The sequence below is a fragment of the Diospyros lotus genome, chromosome 8, assembly GCF_014633365.1.
Source record: "Diospyros lotus cultivar Yz01 chromosome 8, ASM1463336v1, whole genome shotgun sequence".
Lineage (NCBI taxonomy): Eukaryota > Viridiplantae > Streptophyta > Magnoliopsida > Ericales > Ebenaceae > Diospyros > Diospyros lotus.
In genome coordinates this window covers 11,840,307-11,863,390 of record NC_068345.1, presented here as the reverse complement: position 1 = coordinate 11,863,390, position 23,084 = coordinate 11,840,307, and the positions used below count along the sequence as shown (strand labels likewise).

The 23,084-nt window shown below is 36.2% G+C and overlaps 1 protein-coding gene across 1 annotated transcript in view; it reads right to left on the bottom strand.

The window, feature by feature from the left end:
• Positions 1–11,362: 11,362 nt before the first annotated feature.
• The window catches only part of LOC127807884 (tRNA-specific adenosine deaminase TAD2), a 71,879-nt gene continuing 60,157 nt past the window's right edge, over positions 11,363–23,084 (bottom strand). Inside the window, exons 7-9 of the mRNA XM_052346072.1 lie at positions 18,470–18,573; positions 13,999–14,082; positions 11,363–11,677 (exon numbers count right to left, since the gene is read on the bottom strand). Coding sequence (XP_052202032.1) covers positions 14,039–14,082; positions 18,470–18,573 — 148 coding nt within the window. The 3' untranslated portion in view covers positions 11,363–11,677; positions 13,999–14,038. The remainder of the gene's footprint in view (positions 11,678–13,998; positions 14,083–18,469; positions 18,574–23,084) is intronic.

The window sequence follows — 23,084 nt, the reverse complement described above, 5'->3', positions numbered from 1 at the left end:
GTATCACCAGAATAGTAACACCGGAACAATATTTTAATACTTCTTAAATTTTAGAATTCTACTTGATTTAGGATTCTACTTCATGTTTCTACTTGATTTAGGATTCTACTTCATGTTTGATTAGGGTTTTATTTTTATTAGGATTCCAGTTAACTTTTATTTATGATTTATTTCTATTAGGATTCTAGTTGGATTTTGTTTTCCAAATATTAGATGGATTTGGATTAGCCAAATACTATAAATATGCCTAGGATCTAAAGTTTGTGATCAAGTTTTTCTCAATCAAATTTCAGCAACCTATTTGGGCTTTCTTAGCAAAATAGTCTTGTTTTTGCGTCTTCTTGAAAATCAAGTTTTGGCCATTAAAGTTTGTTATTTCAAGAGTTTATTTTGGTATTTTTTCTTCACACTCGCGCTACACGCTGCGTCAATAATGCTATCTCCTAGAGTGATTTAAGTTTACTCTATGTGTTACTTGATTAACACACAGTGCCAGACTTGAGTTTTCGGGGCCCTGAGGCGAGATGTGAAAATGGGCCCCGAATTGTATAGTACATTCAAATTTTATTTTTTTATAATAAAATATAAAAAATAAATAAATAATTATACCATAAGAATAAAATTAAAATTTTTTAAATTATCAATTAAAAACTACCATAAACAACGAAACGAAATGAAGGATACTATCATAAACGAAACAAAATGAAGAAGCAACTAACTGCTAAAAATTAAAGCAGATCTAAAGTTAGAGCATTTGAGAAGCAGATCTGAAAAACTGAATTTGATGATCCAATCGGCAATCGAGAGGCAGCAAGCCACCGGCCACAACCCACAAGGGCGAGCGAAGAAAGGCGATGGCGAGCCAGCGATCGAGCAAAGCAGCGAGAGGCGATGCTTGCTGGGCGAGCGCCCGAGCAGCGAGCCACCGCCCACGAGGGCAAGGCAAGTCGGTGAGGATGAGTGATCGTCGATCGAGCAGCGAGAGGCAAGGGCAAGGGCGCAGGGTGAGGAGCAGCAAGAGGAGAGAGAGGCAGCGAGCTACCGGTGACGGAGCAGCAGCGAGAGGCGAGAGCGAGAGCAAGACGTGACGGAGCCAGAGAGGTAGGGCTAGGGTAGCGAGCGAAAGAGAGAGAGGGAGAAGGGTCGCAAGAAGGGGGTGGGTCGACGAAAAATGCATGGGCCCTAAGTTGTGAAATTTCCATGGGCCCCTAAGTTGTGAAATTTGCATAGGCCACTTTCAATTTATGGGCCCCTAAATTGTGAAATTTCCATGGACCCTAAGACAGTTGCCTCATGGGCCTCATGGAAGGTCCGACCTAACACATGTTTGAATACTTAAGATATGATTTTAAGTCATTCAAGCATGTTCAAGTATACTCTAAGTACACTTAGAATTTCACTTGTGTGCTATGGATACTTAAAATAGTCCATGAAATCCTGGAGTAATACTTTTAAGGTTAATCTTAGATTCTCATCATCAAAACATTTTAATGGAGAAAGTTCATTAAAGGTTATTAAAGTTTTACATTTAAATTTCCATCATTAAAATAATCTCAAAATCAAACTCAATAACTATATGCAACACAAACTATGAATGTAAAGGTCATCCATTTCCACCAAAATAAAATAGTGTGCCTTAAATAAAAATTTAGTTCATTCAAGGTGGTTTAGCATACTTGATACATTTGACATCACCCAAAATAGGACCTATACATGCTTTTAGTTTGTTACATAAGAACACACATAACATCTACAAAACACAGCATGCTACAAAATAATAATAATAATAATGAACTTTCCAAAACTATACTTCAAGAACTTCATTTTCCTTTAAGTCATTTGCCTTGTCTAAAATGTTTGAATATTTCAGGAGATAAACCCATATTAGAATATAAGCCTTCTAAGTTAAAATAAAATATGGACATGAAACAAAAATACAAATTTCTATTTTATGATGTCACTTGTGACAATATCAACATGTTTTCAAAAACTTTCTTAACCGACACCCTAAACATCTCTTGGAAAGTCCAAATAGTATAGAGTAAAATAGAATGGACATACATGATGATAGATGCAAATGAAAAGCTAAATAGAGTACATTTTCAAAATAGATTTATTCATGTAACACGAGAAAACCACATAGTAGGAGTTTGTTGGGTGGGAGAAGCTCACCTTAAGGTCTCTTTGGAGAAAATCTTGCCTACTCTTCCTAACTTCCCAACTTCTCTTTGGTCACCTTGATGGAAGCTCTTTCTTCCTTTCACTAATTTTCTCTCTTTTTTCTTTTCTTCTTTATTCTTCTCTATTTTCTCTCATATATTGCACTTGTTTCAACTTCCTCAAGTGGAGACCATCCCTTAATCTCCCATTTTATATATAAGACCTTTAATTTTTCCCATTTAAGAAATCAATTAACTTGAGAAATTTTTGTTTTATTTTGTTGTTTGAAACCTTGATTTGTTGTGAAATGTATCTATATACACATGAGATAAAAAAGAAAAAGGATGGGAGTCAATGAGGATCTATGAGGAATGGCTTCCACGCCATTCCCTTTGGTGCAGCGAATAACTGGCAACTGGGAGTCAATCTCAAGGTGCAAGTATCCTCTCGAATTGATGCATGGTAATGTTATAGAACCAACTAAATCTCCTTCCTACCTTAGGCCTCTTTTACATAGATATCTCCATAGATGATTTTACAACCTTCACATGGGTTTATGTTATAAAACACGAGTTTGAGGTCTTCAATAGATTTTCGAAGTTTAAAGAAATTGTGAAATACTTGGAAAGGAGATTAAGAAGTTGCGAATAGATAATGGAAGAAAGTATATTTCCAAAGAGTTTACATCATTTTTCCATTGTCAAAGTACCAAGAAGGGGTCTTCTCGTGCTAATACACTCCAACAAAATGGCGTGACTTAAAGAAAGATACGACATGTAATTGAGACATGATAGAGTTGGTTGCATGCAAAGAATCTTTTGAAAGCACTTAGGAAAAACATATGGCTTATGCTTCAATAAATATTCCTTTCAACCACACCATTCTATTAGGGTGTATTAACACAAGAAAGCTCCCTTTTGATATACTGACACATGCAAAATGATATGAACTCATTAGAAGTATGGGCCCCTTCTCTATGATATGTTTGTAACCTCTTAATTTTCTTTCCAAGTATACCATCTATAGTTTATTAAATATCAAAAATCTATTAAAGACCTTAGGCTTATGTTTTAGAAAGTAAACTCATGTAAACTTGTAAAAACATCCACAAAAGATAACCATGCAATATGACTTGAGTATGACGAAGTTTTGATAAGTCTCGTAATATCAATATGTATCAATTTTAGAGGATTTCTTCATCGTGAGAATAACTTCTCAAATGGGACTCGATATGTATCTCTACATTAACAACCTTTGTAGACTTCTCCACTACCAAAATTGGTTAGACTTGGCAACACCTTTAACCAAAGTCTTCTACACTACCACCTTTAAATACATCAAATTAAGGTGTCCAAACCTCACATGTCCCATAAGTGTATTATCATAACTATTCATCTTGTTAATATACAATTGAGAAGAAAAAGATACATACATGTCATTGACTATTGTCGGTGTGACCAATATCAACCTGAACATCCTTGATATTTTGAAGGAACTTGACATCTCTAAGGCCAAACAACACATAATTGCCATCACCAATTGCATTAGATATTGAGAAAATATTTTCCTTCATACTTGGAACATGAAACATCCTGCGAAGTTCGACGAAGTTGTTCCCATCCTCATCCATTACCATTGTTCCCTCATCTCTAATTGAATAGATAATGTTGTTAGTAGTAACAATGGCACCACAATTTTCATAAGAGCATAAACTTAAGAATTTTGACTCGTCAACAATAAACTAGTGACCATAACCAAAGTTCACAATTTAATTGTTGATGGAAGTTATAACACCAACCGTTGTACTCTTGGAAATGCAATATTTTTCCCAATCTTCCTCATTGTGGTTCTTAACTCCAACCATATTGCTATGTTGCAACTTGACTTGACAATTTTTCTTTATGTGTTCAGGCTTTTAATAGTGACACTTGAAAAACATTTTCTTCTATTTGTTTGAGGAGGCGTCATCTTCCATAGAGCTTAAATCATATTTCTCTTTTCTTTCCTTTTCTTTTGAAATTCTTTCCCCATTTGGCAATCACCACTTTAATGGAAACATTAGTCATTTGCTTGGCTAAGGATTCTCATGAAGACAAATTTTTGAACTCCGCTAAGGATATTTATTGAACCACCTTTGAATTGATGACAAAAGGAACATACCTTTAATTCAACAAACGATTTAATGTTGCATCGATGCTTTAGAGAGCTTCTCATTCCGATGAGTAAAAAAAAAAATTAAACATAAATTCATCTTTGAAAATTATTGTGAATAAAAAGATTATCTTGAGTCATATTAGCAAACTCATTTTTTTTTTAAAAAAAATTATAATAGAACTATATCTGATGTGATATTATCTAAAGTACTAAAATACCCCCTTGCCCAAGAGACTAGCACGTGGCAAGTCCTCAATGCGAAGTGGGGAACAGTCTTCCACGATCAATTAAAGGATACATGACAATACTTGCAGAACAATTTGGAGTGGAGTCCGAAGAATCTGGACCGGACCATGCAACTCGTTCCAACTTAACCGAGGTCCCCAAGAGCCCCGACCACCTTGAGCTTTATCTCTAGAACCCTATAACGGTCTCGTCTATAAAAAGCATGGACCCTCACCAGGTATAACAAGTCTCCAACTATTACATTTTCTGTTATCAACATTTACTCTATTGACTTGAGCGTCGGAGTCTACCCCGAGAGATCCTAGCACCGTCGCTCTATTGTCTTCCAAGCTACATTCCTGAGGTCAGATATAACCAAGTCCGAAACTTTCACTCCTGAGATCCATCCACCGAGGTGACACATGATGGTCGGTCTCAAATATCATCATCAATATCCTTCTTATTGAATAACCTAGCTAATGTATACTAAATTTCGCTTGTTACTTCACATCAAGTAAAATCATGAAATAATCATAAGAGATAGAACTCTTCAAGCCAAATTCCACCTTAGCATTCATCTACTTCTCATTGCTGGTAGGTTATTTTCTGTTAAATATTTTATAGATTATGCGTGCTTCAAAAAGTACAAAATTTATATTGGTTTATAACATAAACCATTGATGAACTCTGTATAATCGAGCCTATTTGATGAGAAAAATAATCCAATTAAGTTTTCCATTAAATTAATCGCGTCTAAAAATTTGAATCTAAATCAATAATAATCTGAATCACCAGCTAGAAAAACAAGAGAACTTTAGATCAGAATTAGGTGTTAACTCTAATACCATGTTAAGAAAAACATGGTTAGTAGAATAATAAAAACACTCGTACGTTTACGTGAATACTCTTTTCTATTATGAACAATTTGAAAAAAAAAATTGAAAAGAGCTACTTCTCTTTACACATTCACCAAGAAATAATCAAATAAGTAATTCCTAAGTAATCTAAAACTAAGTCTATTTAGGATTCCACACTATATGTAATTTCTAATCCATCTCTAACTTGGAATCATTGCCAACATCCCAAATAGTTGTTATCTTTAATTTATCAAAAAATCAACTTGATAACTTCAACGCGTTTGCTTCAAGAAGCAACTACGGGAGCAAATACCTTTTCATTTATTTCACTCTAACAATAGGCTTTCAACTTTCTAGATTTCTAAAAATGCCACAAGGCAGAGAATAGAAACTAGACATTAGTGTGAGAGTTAATTAATTTGTAATTTTCTAGGTTCATGATTAATCTTTATTAGGTGAATGATTCATTATAGTATTATAGTAGGTGGTTCATAGTACAATATCCTATTAATTACATATATGTATCCTAGATGTTGTTGTCATAATACAATAATTGAAACTTGTTTGTTTTAGAAAAGCTCAACAGAAGGTCAACATGACCAAGCAAAAAAACAAGGTTTGCTTGGAAGGCGCCATCCAAAGGGTTCTTGTGAAAAGGTGGCTACGAAAAGGTCCCTAGGTAACTAAAGTCGCGAAAGGGTCTTTTGAGGGAATTGCAAAAGGGTATCCTGGAGGGTTTTTCGGGAGAGCTTTGGGTTTTTCGATTTGTAAGGAAGAAGACTGTCAAAAAGCATGCAGAGATCTCTCTCGCACAGACCCTCTAATGCCTGAGTCAAATATAGTCATGCTGCTGAAGTGGTTATGTAGATATAATGTGATGTGGATGGTACATTCGAAAACATAGGGACTCTTTGGATGAGGTATGCATGGAAGAGTCAGGGAAAGGTATTTGAATTTCAAGAAAGATCCAAAAGTTAAAGGGCTAAGGGGTATTTATACCCCTCGATGGACTGGGACACGTGACAGACTAAGACACGTGGCACATATGCATAACGACACATGGCACAACCCTTTAGATGAGGGTGTTCAACTATCATTAGGTTAGGCTTCGAGAGGACCAAGCCTTTGGGAGAGCTAGCCAAAGGGTCTTCGGAAGACTATCTATGTCTTCAGGGAAGCTGGTCCTCAAAGGGCCTTCGGAAAGGTACTTGGGTCTTTAGGGACAAGGGAAACTGGTCCTCAAAGGGCATTCGAAAAGGTACTTGGGTCTTTAGGGACAAGGCTCCCAAAGACTCTTTTGGGAGAAGGTATTCGCCAAGACCCAAACTGACTTTTACAGGAGGAACTCCCCCAGAGACCCTCCAAAGGAAACCTCGTGGAGTGTATGGCACAACACCAGATGATCTAGAGTCATCTAAGCACTAGTATATATATAGACTATGGCAGAGTATTGTATAAAATAAAATAAAAAAGGAGAAATTGAAAAAATCACATAAAAATAAAAATTATTAGAGTAGGAGTCGCAACTCTACCTCTCATTTTCTTCATATTCCAATCCTTTTGTCCACTATACTCCTATTGTCTCCAACAAATTTGGTATTAGAGCATCTTAATCCTTTACACATGGCCACCAACTCTTCAACTACCTTATTCACTTTCTCTCAAAATCAAGTCCCAATCTTTGATGGGGAGCATTATGATTATTGGAGTAGCCCCAAGACTTATGGGAGATCGTGGATATAAGGACGAGTCATCAAATACCTACTATTTCTAAAGCACAACAGAACACCCTAAAGAAGAATTTGAAGAAGGATGCACTTGCATTGTGATACATACATCAAGAGATAAGCAAGTCTATCTTTCCTTGGATATTTGGCTTCACCAAATCAAAAGAAGCTTCAACACTTTACGAAGGGAATTTCTAGGCAATGAAAAAGTTATTGTTGTTAACTTGCAATCATTATGGAAAAGTTTTGGTAACTTGGAGATGAAGGAATCCAAAAATAATCGAGATTATTTTGTGTGTGTGTCTGAAATTGTTAATCAGATTAAAAGCCTTAGAGATACAGATTGAAGAGAAGAAGATTATTTAGAAAATTTTGAGAAATTTAGCCCGAAAATATAATATTGTTGCTTTTATCATTGAAGAGTCTAAAGACCTTTCAACACTTGCCATGTATGAGCTGATGGGATCTTTAGAGGCGCATGAGCAAAGAATTAAAAGAGATTTACACCAGCCTTTGGAGTAAGCATTTCAATCCAGGATTAACCTGTTAAGAAATGACTCACAAGAGGAGCAACAACAAAAAAAAGAAGAGGGCAATCATCATAGAGGTAGCCGTCAAAATAGAGGTCGTGGTGCCCATAATTCAAACCATGGACGAGGTCGAGGATGATATTAGAACCAGTAGCAGAGACCTAGTAATTCTACCTCTCAATGCCTTGTTTGCAAAAAGTTTGGCCATCAATCATTAGAATGCCAATATAGATGCAAAAAACATAGAATCCCAAATCATTCACAAAGGGATTGTTGGTATCAAGACAAGGAAGAGACAAATGAGGCTAACTTCATCAAGGAAAGTGAAGGTGACCAAGTATTCTATGCTTGCATGAATGCACAAGAGAAAACCAATAATATTTGGTTCTTGGATAACGGTTGCAGTCATCATATGACAAGAAATAGAGGCATGTTCGTAAAGCTAGACATGGTACTGAAAATCAAGTGACTCTTGGAGATGGAAAAACAGTTAGTATTGAAGGGAAAAGAGTTATCATTGTAAGTTCTAAGTCTGGTGATACAAAATACATACATAATGTTCTGCATGTACCCAACTTGACACATAATTTGCTAAGCGTCAGGTAACTTGTTCAAAAAGGCTATTTAGTGAACTTTGACAATGGTGAATACAAAATTTTAGACGAGGAAAGTGGTGTACCCTTGGCAAGGGTTAAAATGTCCAAAACTAAAGTCTTTCCTATTTCTGTCACATAATGAGAAGAAAGCACTCAGACGTGAAGTCATTGATGAATCTCATCTTTGGCATTTGTAGTATGGGCATCTAAATCAAAAGGGATTACAATTGTTGAAACAAAAAGACATTGTAGTCGGCTCCCTCACATTGAAAAAAGGAATCAAGTATACAAAGGATGCATATATGTCAAATTGCATCGGTTTCCATTCCTGAAGACGTCTTAGAGAGCAAAAGCACAATTGGAGCTAATACATTCAGACATCTTTGGTCCTACCAAAAATCCTTTTCTCCAGAATAAAAAATGTTATTGATACATCATTGTGTACATCTTAAACTACACAATGATGCTAAAATGTCTAAAATACCCCTCACCCAAAGAAGTAAGGTGAGGTAGTGAGATAATGAAACACATGACTAAAATATCCCTCACCCAAGGCGTTGAGGCAAGGCGAGGCGATGAGACACACATAATATTTTTATCATTTGTGATGCATTGTGTAGCTCAAGATGTACACAATAATGTACCTATAGCATGGCCCTTCCAGAATAACAAGAGGTACTTATCTTATTTGTCGACGATTTGACTTGCATGATGTGAATATATTTTTTTGATAAAAAAATTAGAGGCTTTCAATGTCTTTCTCCAATTCAAAGCGCACGTTGAAAGACAAAATGTCATTTGATAAAGACGCAGAACTGACCAAGGTGAAGAATTCATCTATACACTTCTAATGAATCATTGCAAAAATGAAGGCACTAAAAGGCAATTAATAGTTTGAAGATCTCCTCAAAAAATGGTGCAGCAGAAAGAAAGAAAGAACCACACCATTGTTGAGATGGCCAGAAGTATGCTAAATGAAAAAGGATTGCCAAAGAATTTATGGGTTGAAGCTACGAATACGATGGTGTACATCCTCAATTGTTCTTCAACCAAGGTTGTTGGTAACAAGACTCCTTATTAGGCATGGAATGGAAGAAAGCCGGTAGTGAATCATCTCAAAGTCTTCAGTAGCATTGCATATGCCTTAAATCAAGATTAAGGTAGAGGTAAGTTTGATATTAAAGGAGACAAGTATTTGTTTGTTGACTACAGCAATGAATCAAAAGACTATCATCTCTCGGATCATCAAAGCAATAAATTGATAGTCTCTACAGATGTGCTCTTTGATGAATCAACACAGTGGAGATGGGTGAATTACACTACTCAGAGTCAAGCTTATGTTCTAGAAATTATGCAGGAAGGACTAGCACTTCATCTAGTGTTGCTCCTCCACTAAAGGACTGCCACAAAACAAACCAGCAAGTTCTCCAAGTAGAGTATCTAGCCTTGAACTTTTAAGGCATTCCCAGAGAAACAGACATAGACTAGCTCATCTTCAAGGTTATCATTGTATGGAAGCTCAAAGTTAAAGAATTAGACATATTTGCACTTTCACATGTGAGCCATAGAATTTTGATGAAGCAACTAAAGAAGATGTTTAGATTAAAGCCATGAATGAGGAGATTGCTATGATCGAGAAAAATAAGACTTGGGAGCTAGTGAATCTTTTAGAAAGAATGTGATGGGCTTAAAATGGGTGTACAAGACAAAGTCAGCAAAGATAGTAGTAGCCAAAGGCATAAGGCACAGCTCATTGTTAAAGGATATGCTCAAAGACTTTTGCTCTAGTGGCGCTCATAGAGACCATTAGAATAACGCTAGCCATAACAACCCATATGAAGTTGTCTTTTAGCTTGATGGGAAATCTGCATTTCTTAACAGAGAATTGAAGGAAGAAGTGTATGTAAAGCAACCAGAGGGCTATGAGATTAAAGGGGAAGAAAATAAGATCTACTGACTACGAAAAGTGCTATATGGTCTTAAGTAAGCATCAAGAGCATAGAATAGCATAATTAACAGCTATTTTATGCAGAATGGGTTCTTGAAAAGCCCAAGTGAACCATCGCTCTATGTACACAAAGAAGAAGACAATCATTTCTTCATTGTTTGCCTTTATGTTGATGACTTAATCTATACATAGAATGATTCCAGCCTTATTGAAGAATTCAAGAGATCCATGATGCAAGAATTTGAAATGACAAACTTGGGTCTCATGAAGTACTTCGTTGGCATTCAAGTGAAGTAGTCTAAGGGAGAAATTTTTATCTCTCAAAGAGAAATATATTGAAGATTGGCTGAAGAAATTTCAAATGGAGAATTGCAAAGCAATATGAATGAAAATTTAAGGCAATATGATGGAGTCAAGGAGATGGAAGCCAACACATACATAAGTTTGCTTGGTTCGTTGCTCTGTGTACCTCATGCAAGACCAGCAATCTTTGTTATTCTATTGCAAAAAGAATCTTGCGCTATCTTTGAGGTACCAAAAGGCTACTGATAGTGACTGGACAGGTTGTTTAGATGATCCTAAAAGCACATCAACATACATTTTTTGCTTAGCCACAAAGTGATTTCATGGAATTATGAGAAACAGAAAATGGTGACACTTTCCTCAACTAAAGTCATGTACACGTCAACCTAAGAAGCAGCTTGTGAAGCAATTTAGCTAAGAAGAATCCTTTTGATTTGAGGATCTTCTGTGATAATATGTCAGCAATCACCATGACCAAGAATCTAATTTTTCATGCAAGAAGCAAGCACATTGAAATTCGCCATCACTTCATTCGTGATTTGGTGAATAAAGAAGTCAAGCTGGAATTCATAACCACTCATGATCAACCTACAGATATGCTCACAAAGCCAAAACTTCTAAAAAGTTCAAAAAGTTGATAAAAATTACAAATTAAGAAGGGAATTTGTGAGTAAACTAATTTGTAATTTTCTAGATTCATGATTCATCTTTATTAGGTGCATGATTCATTGTAGAAAGTGGTTCGTGGTACGATATCCTATTATTTGTGTACATGTATCCTAGAAGTTCTAGAGTCATCAAAGCACTAGAATATATATGGATTGTGGAAGAATGCTCTAAAAAGAGAGACTGAAAAATCACAGAAAGAATAGAAATTATTAGAATAGGAGCCACAGCTCTACCTCTCATTCCCTTAATTTTCAGATCCTTTTGTCCACTATACTTCTGTTGTCTCCAACAATTAGATGGGTAAAGATAAAATACAAATATCTGTCTCCTATTGCTGCGTTCTTGGACACAGGAGCATGAAATTGGCTATTGAACAAGGGAATTGATGAGAATCTGAACTGGCTGCACTCCATACCATATAAGACAAATTGATATGATCTTATTTCCCTTGCTGCAGTGCATTCCAGCATCTCCACAATGTCAACGTAGCAGAAGATTGAGACCTAGTCTGTGATAGATATAACCCAATTAAAATCAATTACAGCCATAGGATTATAGACAACACACACATGACAGCCGGTATATTGTTGAAACTGACAAGAAAGATTTCACTTAGTTCACTCAATAATAGGCTTGCAAATTGGCCAAAAGATTGCAATAGTTCACTGAAAAATAAGAAGATTAAAGGGGAAGATATCAATTTGAACCCAATGGGTACATGCCAAACCCATCCTGAATGAAGAAAGTTCGGATGTCAAATTCTACCCATCGAGGATGACTCAGGGGTAAGGATGGGTCCACAACCTGCATATAGATTTTATATTTTATATAGCTTTATATTATAATTTTAATGAAATCTTAAGTCACAGTCTTACCAAGCTGTTCTGGGCAGATTTATAACAGATATCGTAGCAGTTATGAACATTATATGGACAGATTTATAAAAGATAATTGGATGTAAATGTGTTTTATGATAATTCAATAATAGTTTATTTCTGTTATAGATTATGATCTTTATTTCTATTTGATATTAACGTAAACTTGTAAATCTTGATACTAAACTTAATTCAATTAATTTATTTTAATGTGAGTGTAGTTGACATGAGAATATTATGGTGGATGAAAAAACAAAATCATTCATAATAAGGATGGAGCGGTAACTATTGAAAATACAATGAGAGTCGTGATAAAGATGATTTGGACACGGAAGAAGAACTCTAATAGAAGCACATGTGAGGTGAGCAGATTAGATGGAGGAAATTGGAGCAAAAAAGGGAGAAGAAAACCGAAGAAAATTTGGTGGAAGACCCTTAAAGCATGCCGTCTAATGGGCTTATAAAAGACATAACCATGGATAAAGCTAATTGAAGATCTAGAATTCATGTAGCTGCTCCCACCTAATGGGATTAAGGATAGTAATTGTTGGTGTTCTTGTATTTCAGTTATGATCATGCCATGTACAACAAATAGTAGATATAGCAAGTACCATTTTGGATTTATTAATATTTTTAATTTAAATTATTCTCTTATTTTTATAATTATATATTTTTATATAAATTGAGATGGGAATCAGAAATTAAACGCCTTACCCAAGAATGGGGAAGAAGATGAGGAGGATTTGTGAGATTGTAGTCCAAGGAACTAGGGCCATTGCTGTTGTAAGAGAGAGAGAGAGAGGAGCATGTGGCAAGGGAACAGAAAAATAGAGGAAAAGAGAGCAAGAGGGGAGACCTTTTAATTCACCAATCTAGATAAAAACATAAGTAATCCACAAGATGATAGATTTAACATCTTTTCCAAAAAAAAAAAAAAAAAAGACAATTTTAGCTGTTAAATTTATATATTACCTTTCATTTTGCTAAATTTTCATTTATTAGGTGATATGACCACCTATTTTAATGAAAACCGAGGGCCAACAATAACAGGAACTCTTTCTCAGGTAAAAGCCATTTTGCTGAACTTCAGAATGAGCTAAGTGAAATTTTTGGTTACTAGTTTGAGTGTACGTGGAATTCATTTTCAAATGTACAAACATATTACCATTACTGTTGCTTCTAGTTTTGCAACCTTTACTTCTACTATGAAACAATTTCCAATCTTTTGCATACTCATGTCCTTGAATCTAATTACGATATTGGCTTTCAGGCCATCACCCCAGTCCTGATTCAGAATCAACCCGAATCAGTTTCCAGAACAGAAACACACAAAAGTCTATTCCCCTCCTGCCAAAGGGGGGAAAAAAAATAGGTATAGGCCCTGGCAGTAAAAAAGTCTTACATATGCAATGAAATTTTAGTTAACCTGCTTTGATGCATTGTTGGGCCAATAAGACAGTCTTACTGCAACTCCCCGAAAAGCACAAGGGAACTTGAACATGGCTTTGTGAAATGATACTGAAAAGAGAAAGCATGGTCCCGTCTACTGCAGAAGCACATCATTATTTATTTCCATTTAGAACTCTACATGAAGGGCATACAAACATTCTAGTAGTTGGCTCACTTCATTTCTAATAATCTGGTCTTAAAAGAGACTTGAAGAAAATCAGTGGGGAAAGTGGAGAGTATCAAGCAGATCCAAAACTAGATGGGAATATAATCTGGAACAAGGCTACTGAAAAGAGAAAGCATGGTCCAGTGTACCGCAAAAGCACATCATTATTTATTTCTATTTAGAACTCTACATGAAGGGCATACAAACATTCTAGTAGTTGGCTCACTTCATTTCTAAAAATCTGGTCTTAAAAGAGATTTTAAGAAAATCAATGGAGAAAGTGGAGAGTATCAAGCAGATCCAAAACTAGATGGGAGTATAATCTGGAACAAGGCTTACCTCTTTTAAAGGAAGGGGAACAGAGTTAAGCAGGAGTAATTTAGTCTTGTACCCTCTGGATTGGTGGCCTATGAGGCTTTGGAGCTGAAACACACAACACAGCAGAAGTAAGTTAAAGAGAAAAGAGGTCTCATTTTCAAAAAAGAAAAATAGTATATCAAGAAACATAGATGCTAAAAAAAGTATTACTCAGTAACAACCATGTTCAATGGAGACTGAAGATCAAACCTTTGTAAAGGATCTATCACAATAACAAAAAATCCTAACAAGTGACCAAAACAATATGAATCGAAAGGGTAAAAGAAGCTTTAAAGATGTGCAGACTTAAGTTTCTCATTAACAACAAAATTTTAAGCCTTAATCCCACTAGGTAGGATCAGCTACAAGGATTCTATCTCACCAATCATCTGTATTTGTGGTCATATTTTCTCTAAAGTGATTATTGTTAGTGTTAGTGTGTGTTAGTGCCCAAATGCTAGATTTACATTACATAGAATATATGTAAGTGGCACTAAGGATGTATAATCTTGTTCATAAATAAAATGTCATATCTTCATTCATTCTCTCCGTCTTTCTTAATGAATGAGTCCCTAAACTTCTTGGTAGAGATCTTATTCTTAAGTGTTAAGAATATGTGACAAAGATCTTTAGTTCAGGTTTTCTTAAAGGAATTCTCGATCCTTAGATTTATCAAAAGAGGAATATGATTTATCGATCATAGACCGATACATGAGTTACTACCATTGATTAGCATGAGATGCTAATGAGTATGGGTGGTGAGTCACATGCCACATTGCATTAGATGCATATGGTAGACATATGGGTAAGTGTTGGTTAAACATCTATTGAATGTGACGCTTGTAACAAATCATATGACTGTAAAGATTAATGATCTATTACTGGTTCTTGATTTATGTATCTAATCTTTCGATCAGAAGTGACAGAGTTGTCTTGTGCACTAGTGTCAGAGATTTGCCATTGAGCAAAACATCCAATGTAAGAGACAAGAATACTCTCTGTGTGGTCTCTGTACGATAGTGTATGGAGGCAAATGTTTGTTAATGGGATTTATTGTCCTTCATGAGATGGAGGTGGACATCCTATATGATCTAAGTTGGTTGTGATTGGAAATCCCCTGGCTAGGGTGAGCTTGATTGAAAATGAGTTTCCAATGTCGAAAGAGTTCTAAAATGCTACTTCGATAACACCGTATTGGATCTGGCATAATTACCGAGTCTTGTGAGTTTAATCAATCCATGGCTCTCACTCAGTCAAGATGTTGGTCAGTGAAAAGACTATAGTGCACAGTAATCGAAGAGTCTTAATAGGTTCATCTGAAGTTCAAACTTTATTGCCATTAGGATCTTTCTAAATCCTGCCTAGAAGATACTCAGGATCTTTCAAGATGCTCTGGGAAGCTGGGGAGATCCTTTTAGTAGGTCGAAGTGTTCGACTGGCGTCAGGGAGTTGACGTGTCCTGACTGCTACATGGCTGTGAATCTAGAAAGTCACACGCATACTAAGTAATGTATTGAATTAGTGAACCCCTGCTATTAGTGTGTTCCACTTCATTAAGTGTTAATGATGTAGGGTGCAATTAAGTGTTAACTAGATGGATCAACATGTATGAGAGACCTCTAAAAGTTAGCAGGGCACACCGTTAAGAGTTAACGGGGGCTTTGGTTTCATTAAGAGTTAATGGAAGGGCTATTAATTGTTAATAACATGGAAAAAGTGCAATATGTAAAAGAAGTAGTGATAGCTGGCAAAGAGGTCAACTGGTGTATGCCTCGGTCAACCGATCCTTGTGATCTAGTCGACCGCTCTTAGCATACAATCAACGCTTTGCTTGTTTTAGTCGTTTTTTGCTTTGTCACATCAGAGCAATTAATGCTCTAATGCGTTATTAATGAAGAGAAAGGGTGAGGAGGAAGCCTAAATGGCTAAGCTACTGAGAAACAAAGTAGATTGAAGAAATTGGAGGAGAAAAATGGGAGAGTCACAATTGCTTGCAACTGTTACATCTTCTTCTTCCTTGTTGCTTGCTCCTTCTTCCTCCATTGGTGAGCCAGCTTGTTCTTGCTCCAAGCTTAGGCTCAGCTCCTTCTTCTTCTCCCTTTGTTGGTCTTGCTGTGGGACAATGTTGTGCACCCAAAGAGGAACCCAAACAGCTCTGGTTCACCTCCATCGAGAGGGTTCTAGCACGGCTTCAATGAAAGGTTCCAAGGCATCTCAAGCGTGGACTAATTAAGTCCTCCACGATTGAGGAGGCGGGTTGGTCACCTAAGCTTCGCAGGTAAGTGAGAGCAAATTCAGACAGCAAAGGAGCAGCAAGGAGTCTTAGCACGTTGGACAACTGGCTATGGGAATCATCCTTGGAGGTATATTGCTAAACCCCCTATGGTTGGTTTTCATTTTGGATGCATATGGATGATTTAATACCGAGTCTTGCAAGGGTTTTGCAATCTTTTCTGCTGCGTTTTTTGTTCGGTTTTGAAAATATTTTAAAACCCGGTATCCCTTGCATTGGTCCACCCATCGTTGGCATTTATGGGCCTGCCCCCTTTCAATTATAACACATATCATGCCTTAGAGTTTCCACCAACTTTTTCTTGGTCTTCCTCTACCTCTATTCTTAAAACCTTCTTTCATTCTATTTGGCATATTCGCTCTCCTTGTGGGAACATCTATTGGTCTTTTCCTCACATGACCAAACCATCTTAATCACATATTACACCTTATCTTCAATAGGAACCACTTTGATCTCAATTGTTCCAAACCTCAATTTTTCCAAATTTCCAATAACATCACACAATTCCAAGAAGTTTAAGGTCTTGTACCATGGTAACTATCCATTCTCATAGATACCTCACATGACAATTTTTTTTTCCTTTATTTATTGTTTATTTACTCATGATCCCAAATAGAAGGGGAGGTCATCCTCCTGGAGGAAGGAGATTAAATTTTCTCCGCTGTTACATAAACTTCTGGCCTCATACTGTTATGTGGCAAGTGGCAACATAATGCACTGAATTTAAACGTAACTCTGACTTTTCATGCTAACACATCTTATTATACTTTAACCAGAGTTTTCTCCATAAGGTTTTCAACATGTCTTGCATCTATTTTAATTTTTATTTCAATGAGTATAGTGAAAATTGAAATAATAACAAGGTCAAATAATAACAATAACTAATAAAGTTTCAAAAATTTTGTGGAAGTCAGCAAAATCTAGACATGCATGATAAGATCTCAAATTGTTTTTGAACTACAGAAATGCTTCATCAAGTGCTAACTGAAGGCACCAGATATAGACATGGAAATCAGGACAGCTCAAACAAATTTTCATGATGCAATATGTAAGCCATGAAATGTTGTCCAATCTTGAACCACTTCTCTGAAAAGTAAAACTGACAGTTCTTACTTGTACTAGATTAATTCTCAAATTGCTAGCAGGATTTACTATCTCATATACAGCAACTAAATAGTGCAAAAACTCCTTGCATATTTTTGTGCATTCTTTTCTTTTATATATTTGTATAAAGTCTGTGTAGAATCATTAATGCAATGAAAAGAACCATATCCCTTCTTCAAAAGTTTTTTGAAAACCATTTGAACTACATTTAAGTTTTAGAATGAAATCCCACCAAAGATGTTCTAAGTGGAACATCTTTAATACAAGTAGATGAATTAAACTAGCTACCAAGAAGAAGACAATTAGACTAAAATGCCTGTATTTATTCATAGGGATGTAAATGTAGCCAAATTTAGCTTGGGCCCATTCCAAGTTCTCGCCAAATCTCAAGCCATGACAATATCTGCTAGGATAGTATAATATGAGGCTCAAAGGGGAACTGGTTGCATTGATGTGTTAAGCTTCTTTTTCAGTTTCATAACTTTTTAGTCATTAGTTCTTAACTTTAGTTGTTCCCATTAATTATCTCTCAGGCATTGGCCTTGGACTCGGGCAAGATTGAACAGTTTTGGACCAAATGAGCCCAAGAAGGGCTGAAGCTTTGGCAGAGCCAAACTGATCCATGGGCCACATGACAATTTTGTATCCCTTCTGAATCAAGGATGTAAATCTGGCTGCCTGATCTGGACTCCACATGGGCCCTTGGGCTCTTGCAAAATCTAAAGTTGGGCGAGGCAAGGGCCTGATTAGATCCCTAGGCTAAAAGAGTGATTTAAAGAAATGGCTGTCAAGATGTGTATGCACATTTCCAAAGGCTGCCATAGTCTTAGGAGAAGTGAAGCAACTTTTCTTCCACGCCTAAGAGCTATTTATTTTGCTTAAAAAATATATCCTTTCTATGTTTTTTTCAATTTGTCATACTAAGGTGATTTTTAGATGCACTTCAAAACTCCTATGAAACTTTATTTTCTGTTTTTTACTTCTTCCATGAAAGTAAGGATTGGCACTATCAAAATGCAATAAATGAACCATCAGACAGATGATGCAAATACAGACCGTTGGGGTTCCCTTGCTCATAGAATTTTCGCAACAGAGATACTGCTTCTGAGGCCATTATTCCTCCTGTGCATTTAAAGCCCTTCTGACATGGTACTCTACCACTACACCAAAAAATTAAAAAGTAAATACATAATGAAAGTGCAAAGAAAAAGAACAAAACCATGTCAGAGTCTAGGAAATAAATTTCTCCAAGGATAAACCAAGGCAGTTTACAAATTTAAGTTCTTAATTTAATAGCTACCTAGAACATCCTACTGTAGTTTTGGACAGGAGAAGTCACTCAAGAAAATCAAGTGTTCGTTCTTTATTCTCTTCCAGTACAATATGTAGTACAAAAGCATTTGGTACCCAGTACAGTTGCAGTGTTGCAGGATAAGAAATTAGAAGTCTGATTTACAGCCTGCCAGGGGAATATTACATGTTTCAAGGAACAAAAACTAAATAATAAATATGGAAAAAAAATTAGACTTCTTAAGGAGAGAGTTAGTGAAGAGAAGATACAGACCACAAGGTTTACTTCACCAATATGAAAATCTAGAAAAAGTCAAACTAAGTGACCATTTGACAAAGCTTTTAGTTCTATGCTTTCAATTGAGTTTTTCTGGTATGTGATTCATTTTGTTTATTTTTGCATTTTTTTTTTCTCCAATCCCACTTGTCACCAGCAACCAGACTTGTCAGCCTGTGACTCCTCTGACAGTCATCAACACACTGACAACTCCGTGGAAGGGCTTGGGAAATTTTTCATTCATTTGTCTAGTATTGTTTTGCAATTGAAATGGAGATAGATTTGCCGTGTGGCTTCTGCAGTAATTGTAATGAGATTGAGTGTGGAGCAAAAGATTTTCACCTGGTGAAATAGAGGGAGACATAGGCCACATAACAACTGAGGCAAGATCACTGCAAATGAAAATAGAGGTAGTGACCAAAGGCTGTCAGCATGTCTAGAAGCTTTGCCTTGCAGCCACCATCTGTGTAGAAGCAGAAGAGGCCAACACTTCATCTCCTGCTGTCAAGGAGCAATTCTGGCTAGTTATGTTTTCTTATCCCTTTCTCTGGTAAACTTTGGCATTTTAGAATGGCAGTCAAGGTGGATTTGAATTTCCCCTCCCTTTTTTCCTGGTCTGATTTTCTGTTTTTCTGGTTTCATAGAGACCAGATTACGGTCTCCAAGTTTATAGGAGTTGCCAGCAATTCCTCCAAAGATTTTTTGGCAACCATGGTCAACCAGAATGATGGAGTGGCAGAAGGGAAGAAAATAAAATTTGAGAAAATACATTTTTCTTGTTCTCCAAATTTTAAAAAATGAGAACGAGTAACCAAACACCATTTTCTGTGTTTGTTGTCAAAATGATAAAAATGAAAGCTGATCCAAGCAGGCCCTAAAGGTCTAGATCCAATTACCATAATGACAAACCAAATGGTGCATAAAGCAAAACTTTTAAAATCATGCCATATTAAGTCCATAAAACCTATGCTGACACCCCGTTCAATCTTAGGTTCTTATATTCTTATCATTCCAGCCACAAAATTGTTTGTCCCCCGCAGTGATCTGATACACAAGTAACAGGGCACAGCTAAACTTTTTGACTTTGGAAATTTATGGTTGCAAAGGTAAGATTAGGATTTAAAGGAAGACCAAGGATTCCATGGTTAGGCTTAGGTTGATTTTAAGTCTGAATCAAAAGAAAACATTTGATAAGTTTGGGCTTAGGGCAGTAGAACATTGTTAGTGTGAAAAATTTGGTAAGTGGCCATGAAGGTTTTCTTTTCACTGACAAGTAAAGAATATATACCACAGAAAATCGCCAGAAAGGGCCTGATGCAGTGAAGCAAGGATGAGGAGGCGACAGAAAATGAGCAGAGAAAGAGAACAAACTACAGAAGGAGAAATTAATCAAATGATACAGCAGCAACAGAGGTTTCACAGAAACAGAGAAGAAAAGGAGAAGAAGAAGACAGGAGAGAAGAGAAGAGAAGCAGCAGATAAGAGAGAACAAAGAAAGAAGAAGTGAGGGAGAAAGAGAGCTCAAAGCTCTTCCAAATATTCAACTTTTATTTGTACTCAAAATCATTATATTGTTTACATGAATAAGCCATATTTATAGGCTTCGGTAAAATTTCCAGAACACCCAGAACTCTTCTAGAACTACCACTCCCTAATATGGTAACCTAATACTATTTAAGTTATACTACACAATCTATGATCTATTACTATAACAACTATCTAAGTTATACTACTCCCCAATATGATCTATGTCTCTACCAACTATCTAAGACCACAATCTAGCATTAAAATGGACCTAAAACGTAAAACTAGGTTTTGTAAAAAAGTCAAGCCAACTTGTCAAAATGTCCCCCTCATCCCCCAACCACAAGGTAGAGAATTAGGACCTGAAACCCAACTGCCCCATGGAAGGCAAAATTTACAATTGTTAACTCGTCTACAGAAGCTATCCTGTTCTAGAACAAACCACCAGAGCCATTTACAAGGAGAGCCTTGCTGAAAAGAGTGAGGTTGGTTCCTAATGCCTAAACCCCCATTATTTCATGTAAGACAAACCTTTTTCCAACTAAGTGATTTAAATCTGTCCTTAAGACCACCCCTAAAGAAAACCCACTAACGCTTCTCCAGATGTTGGCCAATCAGCAAAGTGATACCCAAAAAATAAAAAAAACAAAATACATTATATAGGTAATTCTAGTAGAAAGAGAGCTCTCAGTCAAGGTATGCATTGCCTCTTCTCTCGCCACCTCTCAATTACACCACCCCAATCAGATCTAAGTTTAAATTTAACACCATGGGGAACACATAAATATGAGAGAGAGAGAGAGAGAGAGAGAGAGAGAGAGGGAGCTCTACAACTGAGGGAAGCAACTTAATATTCCCAACATGAATAACCTCCCTCTTCACAAGGTCAATATACAAATCAAGCACAGCCTGAAAAACAAGTTAAAATGGATTCCAATTCTCGACTCCCTAACTTAGCATCTAAAGATAGAAGAATATCATTTACAAGCAGAAGATGAGAATCAGATACTATCGCCCTCTTTAGGACCAACATTGAAACCTGAAACCCACCTCAAGATACACAGCCATAGTGTTAGAGAGCAGACAGTGACCTTTACAGGCATGTTTGCTTGAGCAATTTGGCATTGCACTTCAACAGATTTAAGAATTTCATAATGATTTAACAGGTATTCAGCTGTTTGCCAGATCATTAACACACAGAAAGATAACAGTATAACCTAGAAAGTATTTTCTGCTCAATGCTGCAAGTACACAGAAGAGAGGATCCAAAAACCTCAGAGACAACACTAAATGCCTATTTTGTGAGAATCACTCAGAACAATTTCCTCTTGATGTCCAGTTGGGAGCAATTTTAGGTGAAAATAAAGTAAAATCGCTACGGGGCAAGCAGCGTAGTTCAAAAATTTTGAACCTTACTCCGATCCTCGCGATTGGATCAATGTCGAAATTAAATCATTCACATACAAATAAAATAAATCTAACCTTTAGATTTTCGAGTCGTTCGCGGATTCGAACTGTCCAAGCGTTCGGCTTTTAACTTGTAATACGCGCCATGTGTCCGTTGGCAAGGAGAGCAAAATAGGAGTGCTAACTCCTCCTCTTTTTTTGCGGCTTGAGTACGGACAAAAAAGAACTCCCTCATTTCGTATTGATGCCAAAAAAAAACAGGGAAGAGTGAACGGCAATTGTTTTTCAACTATTGAAAAACTATACAAAATTTCTTTATCAATTTGGGCAACTCATAAAAGAGTAATTATAGAGAAGCCTTCTAAGGTTTCTTAAACCCTAATGGATTGAGCTAACCTATTAATCCTAGTTCAACTAGAATCTTAAGTAGGTTTATTCTAATCCAACTAGAAATATAATTAAGTGGTCCAAATCCTATTATGGATCTAAATATAATATTCAGGCCAATTCCAATTTAGCCTAAATATAATATTTAATATTTGGCTCAATCTAATTTAACCCAAATATATAATATTTAATTTAATATTTGGCCCAAATACTTTATTTAGTCCAAATATTAATTTAATCTCAAATATATTTTATTTCCTATTTGTCACTCTAACAAATAGAAAATTATTAAATTGGAAACTCCTTCCTAATAAGATCAATTGTCATTTTAGGAAACTCTTTCCTTTATGACGACTCCTCGTAATATCGATGTCATTACGTCTATTTATTCTTTTTACGTGAGAATCTACGACGACAGAACTTCTTGCTGAAGTGTCCCACTTAACCATACGTCCGCTCTCCTGGTTTAAGTCAGGGACTATACCTTTTGCATATGACTCATTAGGCTTCTGAATATGTTGGCAATGTGTCGGTATGAACACATAAGACAAGATTGGCCTCTAGCAAGGCATCATGCCTACCCAATTATTCAGAAGGATTCATAATCCGCAAATAACCTTTCACGAGCATGATTACCGTGTAATTCGATCCTCTCGGCAATATATCTTATGTGATCTCAAGTATAGCAATGTATTGCTTGATTATGATCACATGAGTTTTTCTTCGGTCATCCGGATATCTTCACTTAATAGAAAGTGAATCAATAACTCCTTATTGATCTCTTTC